The 10,930-nt window shown below is 42.1% G+C and overlaps 1 protein-coding gene across 1 annotated transcript; it reads left to right on the top strand.

The window, feature by feature from the left end:
- mtmr6 (myotubularin related protein 6) lies at nt 1-10,665 on the top strand. Its single transcript, XM_003443512.5, has 15 exons — nt 1-217; nt 2,372-2,503; nt 5,655-5,817; nt 5,970-6,127; nt 6,676-6,804; nt 7,691-7,825; nt 8,004-8,136; nt 8,259-8,368; nt 8,507-8,632; nt 8,724-8,773; nt 8,868-8,961; nt 9,047-9,153; nt 9,474-9,608; nt 9,687-9,813; nt 10,011-10,665. The coding sequence occupies exons 1-15, from the start codon at nt 194-196 to the stop codon at nt 10,365-10,367; spliced, it is 1,980 nt and encodes a 659-aa protein (XP_003443560.1). The 5' UTR covers nt 1-193; the 3' UTR covers nt 10,368-10,665.
- Nucleotides 10,666-10,930: the final 265 nt, after the last annotated feature.

Raw genomic sequence — 10,930 nt, 5'->3', positions numbered from 1 at the left:
TGCTTTGCGCGAGCTTTACGCGGATGGAGTGAAAATAATTGACAATAAACACATATCGTATGCCCCCGAAAAAGTGAAGGCGGCTTGTGCAGGAGTCGAAGCTGTCACATCACCAATGATACATTTCAATCCGGAGGGTTTCGTTTGAAGCTTTGCAGTCGCTGACAGCTGTTTCGACCCGGGGGGGGGAAAAATGGAGCATATCCGAACGCCAAAGGTAGCTAACGTTTCTTGCTAATTGCAAATGGATGGGATACAGTCGGCAGCTGGGCCTTGTCTGTTTGCGATTTTGTTGGAAGGCTCGAGTGAGGCTCCGTTTTCTGGCCATCAGTGTTCAGAGTGAATTTGTGTGAATCGACGTTATAGCGTGGCGGCTAGTAGGTGTCGCCAACGACTCCAAGTGTCAGCAGACGTGACGAGCATCAATGAGCCGTTTGTTTTTTCCCGTTCATCAGGCAGATCGGCTTCCTCTATCTAATTTTACTACTTGCACGCTCTGCTATTTGTTGCGACAGATATCCACTGTCAGTACAGCCATTGAATTCAGTGTGATTGAAGAAGCAAGGAGAAGCCGGACCATATCCAGCACAGACACGCAGGGCTGACTTGGACTGTACGTCAAATAGGGCCATCACAGTTTTATCATCGGCATAAAACGCCAGACAGTGAGCTCACTGCCCGGGCTAAATCACTCCAGATAGACCAGATTAAAAGGAAAGCAACCAGCTGAAAAAGGCGAGAGTCGAGGAGTGCTGCAGTACAAGTTTAGCCCTGCCAGGCCTGTACTGCTAGAAAATATACTGCTGTGTGTGTGCGCGCAAAAGAGCTGATCTCTTTAACCCTTAAATCATTGATCCTTTCAAATCTAATCTACAGCCATTCAAAAACAACCAACAACAGCCAACAGTCCTAGTACATATAACCTTTGTAATCTTCATAATTCTTTTTAGTCTGCCACATGGTGGCTGGGTGTGCTTAATGTTATCTAACGTCTGTGTTTTTGATCATGTTAGGAAGCAGTATGACACGATTCTTGAGGTTCAAGGACAATTGTGTTATTTGTCGGTGGGGAAAAAATAAAGAAATGCTGAGATCTGGTATGGAAACAGACGGGGAACACCCATGCAGAATGGGTGTTCCCCGTCTGTCTCCACACCTTTCAGTGGTTTGTCTGGTTTAAAAGTCGGAGGAGATTATTATTTGATGTTATAGTGTTGAAAACAAGCTGCTTGTTGTAACAATCTGGGTGGTTTAAGTTGCATAGGCACGTAACAGAATGAAACACAAATCCTAACATTAACTTCCCTATAAGATGGTATGAGGTGGTCTCTGTCCTCCCTCTCTCTTCCCTTTCTCTCTAACCTGCTCATTTATTCTCATGCAGACACACACACAAACACACACACACACTCAGCTGACTTCCTGTATGTTCCAAGAAGCTGACTTATGACAGAGCCGCGACCCGCAGGTTGCTGAGCGACCTAGAGAGGCTTGATCGTTTCATCATATCTCAGCAAACGGAAACAAAGTGGAGGATGTCTGAGTCAACCAGAAACAGCTAATGTGATGAATCATGGATTCGGACAGGTAGTGCTAACAGCACTGCACAGTCCAAAAATCAGTGACTTTCCAAATGCACTTTGGCTATAGAGTGAAGGTGGCAGGAGCTTTTATTTTGATATGTCTTGTCTCTGTGATGCAACAGTGCAGAGCAAAGTCCAATGGTGATATTGTTTGGGTTTGTTTTATATTGTTGTGACACCAGTCTCATAAAGATCTTTAGTAACGTTTTAAAAAGATTGTGCTGTATAAAACTGCTTTCATTCATTTATTTATTTTTTTCTAGGATGAAAACCAGAAGCACATTAAAGGTTTTTTTTAAAACCTGTTATAGCTATTAGACCTAAGCCTTCTTCCTGTGTGAAAACTCGTGACTTGAGTAAATATATAACTCACTATATCTGCTATATCTGCATTTATGTGGTATTAGTGTTAAAAGTTGCTACACTTTCACTGTTGCAGCAATTGAATATAAATTTTCAATAAGGAAGTAAAAACAAAATGAACTGTGTTTGACTTTAAGCTAGATAGGATTGTTTAATTAAGAGGCAGGTGGTTTATTTATTAAGGCAGTGGCAGCAAATGTCACTTGTGATTGCACTTATTAAAATTAAACTGGCAGCTGATAGTGAGGGCCAGGTGGCCAGGATTAATTGGTGTGCTAGCCGGAACTGGTGCCAGTAATTTTTCTGTCAGGTGTCAACCCTGCTCGCAAGATGCCGTCTCTTGTAGTCTCAGTGTATCCAGCAAGAGAAGCAAAGGGTGCTCCTGATTATTTAGATATTACCACTATGTACATCTGTTTTTGCAGGTGGAGCAGGTGCGGCTGTTGGATCGCTTCAGCAACAAATCCATTCACGGCACTCTGTACCTCACAGCCACGCATCTCATCTTTGTGGAGAGCAACTCTAACAACTCGGCCTCTGCTGGACAGGAGGTCTGGGTGAGTAGTTTTTGTGCCAACTATGCTGCCCATTAATGCAGGTTTCAGAGTGCTTGCATATGGATGTCACCTCAGCAAATGCACTGTTGTGCAGAGGCAGGAGGATAGCAAGTGCTCACAGAACTTTTACCTCCTGTTGCCAGTTTTCTATAAATTGATGGTGCAGTTTCATGCAAACCAAGTGTGCTCTTTAGACAATTTGGTCCTCTTTTTAGTCTACTAATAAATATTTATTACCCTGCAAAATGTTTTTATGTTTTTCACTCCTGCTACACCTCTGTGAAGGTTTGCTCTGTGTGTGTGGTTTAAAACCCCACCTTTCTAGGCTTTGTGTCTAGGGGTGTAATTCTTGCTGGGGTTCAAATCCCGGACAAGCCCCCAATTGTTACAACCTCTATGTGTGTGACATAATAATAAATTAGGTGTGTCTAACTCTGTATCAGCGGTGTAAAGTGGTGCATGGATGAGCTGGCAAGTGTATGAGACCTGGTGTGCAAGGAAAAAACAAGTTAAGATAACCCAACGAAAGAACCAAACGAGGATGCAGAGGCATGAAGACAGCACATGCACCATCACAGGACTGGAGTAAAGTGCCAACGGGAGTGGAGATTCGCAAGACCTAGAGAGGTAGGGTCTTAAATAGCATCTCCTGAATCTCCACCCAGGCAACTCCTGGAACCCAAAAACCACACAGATGCAGAGCAAACCTGCACGAAGGCCTGGGGCCATAACAACCCCATCGCTGAAGAAACCAGTGCAGTGCAATATTGCCGTTGGCTGGTGGCAAAGCGATTCCTGTAGGTGCCAAGACCTGGGTGGCATATCTTTTGAGCTCCCAAATCAAAACCAGAGGAATATATGCAAATGAACGGCAAAACATATAGAAAGTGGAAGTTCTGCCACACAAAGAACCATTAATGTGACCACTACAGGGAAGCCTGCAACCAGACAGAGTTTGTTTGCGTGCGATTTGGGAAGGAGAGAAAGATTATGAAAGCTAATGTGTGGTAAGAGGAAGAGATAGGGTTTCAAAATGTGCACACGTAGTATTTGTGCCTGTGTGTGTTTTTCTTCCTGCCCCTGAAAGAGGATCGCTGTCAGCGCACTGTAAGAACTAGGTTATAAACATCTAGCAGCAGCATTCTGGTTTGCTGATGGACTTATTTGTGCTGCAGTAGCGGCAAAGCGGTGGTGTTGGGTTATGCGAGAATTATGGGCGCATGTTGCAATGAGCCTAGAGCAAGCACTGAAGACAAGAGGCTATTTAATATTGAGAAATTAGCTGCAGCAGTTTAGAGCTCATGTGAAGGATTTCAACACATGACTTGCAAGATTTTATTTCCCATATTGAGTTGTGATTTGTCAGAACGACTTCATAGCATCAACTAACCCAGTTGGTTTTACATTGTACAACTGGCGTATACATACTTGCCGGAATGGTATTACTTCTGAGTGTGGACAATAGTGTTGCACTGTATGAATCCTGTTTTCTTCTTATTTTTAAGCACTCTAGTATTTAGTGACTGGCCTACATGCCTTGTGCAGCAGAACCTGGGCCGTGACCTCTTTCCCACCATCCTTCCTGTTTTATGTGCATTTGAACATATTTGTTCATTTTTATAGCTGCACTTCCCCTTACTTCCCTATTTGTGTCTGGTTCAGCACTGTGTGTTATAGAGTAATTTCAAAGTAACTGTGTGTGGTGTTTGTGTGTATCATAAAATATTAAACAGCATGTGAGTTACTGCCTTTCTCAACAGCTGGTGAGATCAGCAATTAGCCTGTGTGTGTATGTGCGTGCGTGTCCCACTAGTCATTACCAATGCTGATCCATGTGCATCTTTATGATTTCTCTTGGTTGTGATACTCAAAATGCGCTCATGAATATGGTGATGTGTGGCATCTGACTCTCTTGCCCTCTATACTTCTGTGTGATATTAAAATAATTCATGATTGAGCTGAGCTTTTTATAGCACTCTTCTGTTTAAATGCATGCTCTTGAACCCGATCCCCCCAACTAGATCCCTTTAATATTCCAAATCTTATCTGTTCTTCATTGTTTTCATATTGCAGATAACACTCTCACTGTCCACTCGTGTTCAGGTGTTCATTAATGCAAATGTCTAGTCAGCTAATCACAAGGCAGCAGCTCAGTGCTTTTTGGCATGTAGGATTGTTAAGGTGGCCGGCTGAAGTTCAAAATGAGCATCAGAATGAGGAAGAAAAGTGATTTAACTGACAATGAATGTGGTTGATGTTGCCAGATGACCGGTCTGAGTATTTCAGAAACTGCTGATCTACTGGGATTTTTCCACACAGCCATCTCTAGGGTTTCCAGAAAATGGTCAGAAAAAGAGAAAATATCCAGTGAGTAGCAGTTTTCTGGGAGAAAATGCTTTGTTGATGCCAGAGATCCCAGAGGAATGGCCAGGCTGCTTTGAGCTGATAGGAAGGCAACAGTAGCTCAAATAACTGCTTGTTACAACAAAGCCGTGCAGGAGGGCATCTCTGAATGCACAACATGTGATTTTAAAGCCGCAGCAGCAGAAGACCACACTGGGTACTACTCCTGTCATCCAAGAACAAATAACTGAAGCTACAATTCACACAAGGCCACCAAAATTGTACAACAGAAGATTGAAAAATGTTGGCAGATCTGATGAGTCTGCAGCATTCAGAGGGTAGAGTCAGAATTTGATGGAAACGACATGAAAGCATGAATCCATCCTGCCTTTTATCAGTACTTCAGACTGGTGGTGTCATAATATAAGGCAAACTTTGGTCCCCTTAATACCAACTGGTCTTCATTTAACTCTGCAAGTCTCTAGTAGTTCATTGAGCCTCTTTAAATATGAAACTATTGACTGAACTGAGGTTTCTAAAGAGGAAGGCTTTAATTTTGACATGCGTGTTTTTTAAAGTGTGCATATACAATGAGTATTCCAGAGGTGAAGAAAAAACATTTATATAACACACACAAAATATATTAGTATATGTGTATGTTTTGTAAAATATATAAACAGCACCAGGCTTTATTAACAATACGCTAATGTCATTGTTGGATAGTGTACTTTGTTCAAATTAGTTTATATCGATCCAGCCACTGTAAATCACCAGCCTCTTTTTTTGCCTCCTCTTTCCTTGTCTGCAGATTTTGCACCATCATATAGCCTCTGTGGAGAAGCTGTCCCTGACCACCTCCGGCTGTCCACTGGTAATTCAGTGTCGCAACTTCAGGGTGGTTAATTTTGTTATACAGAGAGAAAGAGACTGCCACGACGTCTACAGCTCACTGCTTCGTCTTCTACGGCCAGGTCGGCTTCACTTTGTGCCCGGATGATCTGTTCGCTTTGGGCATTTCTCCAATCCACTTAATGCCTAAACAGAGATACGTTGACATATTAAATAGTGCTTTCTCATCTGTCTGTGTTTAATGGGTTTCTCCCTGGTTTTCTTCTCTGCGCAGTATGCTACGATGAGCTTTATGCTTTCTCCTACAACCCCAAACAAAATGACCAGCAGCGAGAGGAAGGATGGCAGCTCATCGACTTGGGGGCAGAGTTTGAGAGGATGGGCGTCCCCTGTGACCAATGGCAGCTCACTGATGTGAACAGGGACTACAAGGTAGGTAGTAAAATCCAATGACGGGTTTATGACGGAGGGCGTGTAAAAATTAAATCACAGAAACCAGTTCGACGTTACCACATCTTAAACACAAAGTGCACAGTGGTCCAGAAGAGGGTGCTGGAGCTTCACTGTTAGTTAGCTTCAGCTTTAGTGTGATGGACTACAGAGCCTTTGAGTCAAAAGTAAGAATTTATCTGTAAAGAAAGCAGATGCCTGCTCACAGGTAGACTGTATATCATGTGTCTTTATAGATTGTAACATAGTAGCACAAGGCATTCACAAGGTACTGCTGTCTGAACATGGACATTTCCACCTAGATTTCACAATGTGCACGTCACATTATTATACTCCTTAAACATTTTGGGGCTAGAGAGAAAATTCAAGTAGTTCCTGAAATATTAGCAGTCCATTAGGCCTGCATAAATCTTGGTCAGGTTTGTTGCCCATACTTATCTCTACCCTCAACAGCAGTCTTCTTGTATTTTTTTTAAGTACATTTTTTATTTTTATTTTCGTTAATGGATTTTGTTTGTGACTTTTTTCAGGTATGTGAGACATATCCACGGGACCTCTATGTTCCTGTCACCGCCAGTAAGCCTATCATTGTGGGGAGCTCCAAGTTCAGAAGCAAAGGACGCTTTCCTGTCCTCACTTATTTCTACCAAGAGAAGAAGGTACTTTAAAACTGTGATCATTTACATGCGTCGATATTTGTCTTTGGTCCAGTTTCTTTATTTAGCTCTCCTTGGTTAGCAAGTTGTTGAGTAGTTATTAAGCAAGATCAGAAGTCCAAATCTTAATATTCCTAAGGCAGCACGAGCAAAATGGAAATGGGATTGCTTAAATTGAAAATGGGGTCAACTGTCTCGGATATATCAAAGTGCAAATATCATGGGAATGAACCAGTGGGATTATATATTAACATGTGCAAAGTTGAAATGCTTGGCCAAAGGTGGATTTACAGCTAAGCTCATAAAATGTCTAACACGGAAAGGATTTGTACTCTGCTTAACAAATTTACATGACATCTGCTCATTAGATTTTTTTTTTTTTTTTTTTGGTCTGTTTGTGTATGGATGGAAATTTTGACCTTTCACTGGCATTAGAAGAAACGTCACCACATCACAGAAATGATTAGTAACCAAAGGTCTATGAAATTTGGTGGAGTATCGGCACTATTTTTTCTTTCTTTAATTTTCTTGAACAAAATGTCAGCATCAATGGACAAACTTTGCTTCCAAAGCAAGCGAGGGAAAGAACTTCCACAAACGGTGTAACTACGCAATGGTATTAACATCTAAGTGGTTACATTTATGGTGTTAGGTTAACCAAAAAATTTAAATGACTAACAAATTCCTGTTGAAATTTGACCCTGTCAGTTTGACATAAATAACTTTATCAAACTTTAGGAGGCTCATTTAGTTGTTCCATTATAGCCAACCATTAGAAGGAAGTAACACAGGCTCAGATGTCCTGTTTTTAAGGTTATATTTAGTTTTGGTTTTTTTATAATTTCTCGTTCTTACCAGTGTACTCTCTTCACTCTCTTCACCCTGACAGGCGGCAGTGTGTCGTTGTAGTCAGCCTCTCTCTGGGTTCAGTGCACGATGCCTCGAGGATGAGAGCATGCTGCAGGCCATCAGCAAAGCCAATCACAACAGCCGATTTCTTTATGTCATGGATACCAGGCCGAAGGTAAGGTGGTGACGGTCGGGCAGCTTCTCAGAATAGCAAGTGGTGTTCATTAACTTCAGGTGTTTTAGATTTTAAATTTCTTGTATGTGTAAATGGGTTCAAAACTAAGTGAATGTACTTTTAAAAACAGAGTTCAGAGCTTAAATGTGTTGTTGTTTTTTCTTTTTCTGTCCTGCAGCTGAACGCGCTCGCTAACAGAGCAGCAGGTAAAGGCTACGAGAATGAGGACAACTACTCCAACATCCGCTTCCAGTTTGTTGGCATCGAAAACATCCACGTGATGCGGAGCAGCCTGCAGAAGTTGCTAGAAGGTTAAACATCAAAAAACAAAGAAAATAATTTTTAAAAAAGCTTTTTTTCTTTGTTGTTTTTTGTTTTTTTAAATGAATGTCAGTCAGTGCTCAGTTAATCTGAAATTCCTTTGATTTCTCAGTGACTGGGACTCGGTCACTTTCCATGAGTGACTACCTGGTGGGACTAGAGAGTAGTGGCTGGCTTCGGCATATCAAGGCTGTAGTAGATGCTGCCGTCTTTCTCACCAGGGTAAATGTTTTCGGTTTATACTTCTTCTTTAACTGTATTCTTTCTGCTAATCGGAGCTCAGAGATGGGAGCTGATAAAAAGTCATTGTTGTTTTAAAAACCATATTTCTGTGCCATCTGTCTGTTCTCTTAATCCCAGGCGGTGACAGTTGAAGGAGCCAGTGTTTTGGTTCACTGCTCAGATGGATGGGACAGAACCGCCCAGGTCTGCGCCCTAGGGGCGCTGCTCATGGACCCTTACTATCGTACTATTAAAGGCTTTATGGTACCAGCCACAGACACATGAAGTTGATGTGAACATGCAGATATTCAGATGCTCCGTGTTCTCTACTCTTCACTCTTTGTTTTTCTTCTAGGTACTGATAGAGAAAGACTGGATCTCTTTCGGTCACAAGTTTGCAGACAGGTAAGGTTTCAGCTGGAAAACGTTAAGCACTGCATTTGCTCCAGTTCACAGTCGCAAGTTCATATTATTCCATACTTGGACTGTATGCTCTCAGGTGTGACCAACTGGACGGGGATCCGAAAGAAGTGTCTCCTATTTTCACTCAATTCCTCGAGTGCGTCTGGCAGCTGACTGAACAGTTCCCACAGGTGAGTGGGAGAGTGCGAGCTATGTGAGATTTATATTTATTTGCTATGTTTTTTTGCTTTTATTTATCCACAACTCTCCGTTTAGGCATTTGAGTTCAGCGAATGGTTCCTGCTGCAGATCCACGAACATGTTCACTCCTGTCAATATGGAAACTTCCTCGGCAACAATCAGAGGCAGAGAGAAGAGTTGCAGTAAGTCAAAACACGGATTTATGTAACTGTTGTCCATTGAAATACTTTCTAATGTCAACTTTGAAATCTATCAATCTGTCAAGACAATCTCTTTAAAAGATCTGTGCATCAAAGAAGCCACACCTTCGCTGACAGATTTCTTATCACTTAGTTTGCAGATTACAAGAAGTGATAAAAGGCATATAATGCGTAATCCTTCTTTTTAGTAGAAGACAAATAGATTAATTACTATACTGTGAGCTTCTGTATGTGTGTGTGTGAACCAACGATTGGACTATGTCAATATGCTCCATGTGTCTAACTGCTGTTCTGGGTTGCAGACTAAGAGAGCGGACTCACTCCCTGTGGGCATTTCTAATGAGCGAAAAACAAAACCACCTGAATCCGTTCTACAGCCCTGCGTACTCCGAAGCACATCCTGTGCTCGAGCCCTCCACCCTGCCCTATCATTTCAAGTCAGTACAGCTTGCTCATCTTTTGGTTGCTGCTTATATCTATAAGTAACCCCTAAAGGATCTTATCTGCATGTCCAGGTTCTGGAGGAGTATGTACCATCAGTTTGACCGGTCCATGCATCCTCGTCAGTCTATCCTGAAAACCATTTTGACCCTGAAGGAGAACAGTCGCAAGGCAGAGAGCACGCTGCAAGCACTGGAATCTGTGAGCACATTATTGCACATTGTCATATTCCTAAGTTTTAAGCTTGAGCGTAATTTTGAGTATTTAAATGACTGCATGAGTATTTGTATTTTTAATATACAGTATTTAGTATTTACAGTATAGTATTTGTATTTGAGTATTTAGATGCACTGTATGTTTGGAATATGTTTTATATACTTAACTGTTGTATCATTCAGAGGCTGCAGCAGCTTGGTGTAGTCCCGGTTGCAACATCCGACCCCCCTGCACCTCCTCCCACAAGAGATCAGCTCTCAAACTCCCACAGCCTCCCGCCACGTCCCGACTCCCTCATTCTGGGAGCACCCATCAACCACAAAGAAGTGCAGCGTCACGAGGAAGAGAATGAGCAGGAGGAGGTGGGCGAGGAAGCCACTGAGAGCACAGATACAGAGCGGACAGTAGAGGGCAGCAGTGGCACCGAGAGCAGGAAGCAGAGTTATGGAGAACTGGAAGGGACGTATAACAGTGATCTGGTCAAAGAAGAGCCAGCTGTTGTCAGCCTGGAGTTTGGTGTAGCACGTATGACCTGCTAAAACCAAAAAAACAGGGATTGTGGGAGACTGAGGGACATGAGCAACTAAGTAAGAGAGCATACTGAAACTGTGTGTGTGTGTCTGTGTGGGTGTGTGAGAGAGAGAGAGAATGGGAAGCTGTTGCTCTGTGTGGATTATGTGCCGATTTACGCATTGGTCCTGAATGGGCTGAATGGATGAAGTTGTGTGTCTGTATAGTCTAAAATCTCTATGGAAAGCCTCATTATTATGTCATATACTGCACTTACAGTGGGAAAAAAAGCTTGTGTTTTTTTTATGAATGTTGAAAAAGCACTATGAAAAATTAATGAATCGGGTAAGAAAAGTAAATAAATCAAAAAACAAAGAAAAAAATGGCGAGTCTTGTAATTTGTACAGTCACGTTGTGCATTTTTGAAATACATGGCCTTGATATTCTTCACACGAAAATGCAGAAAATCACAGTTTTGGCTCATGAAATGTTTCTTTTCATCCAAAGGCTGAAATCCAGCCTAATCTGATCATGTTGGTGAGCTGACATTCCTCTGAGCTGAGTGATTAAAAAAAAAAACAATCCCAGTATA

The sequence above is a fragment of the Oreochromis niloticus genome, linkage group LG9, assembly GCF_001858045.2.
Source record: "Oreochromis niloticus isolate F11D_XX linkage group LG9, O_niloticus_UMD_NMBU, whole genome shotgun sequence".
In the NCBI taxonomy this organism is placed as follows: Eukaryota; Metazoa; Chordata; class Actinopteri; order Cichliformes; family Cichlidae; genus Oreochromis; species Oreochromis niloticus.
The sequence above is the reverse complement of the archived record's forward strand: the minus strand, read 5'-3'. Positions and strand labels throughout refer to the sequence as shown.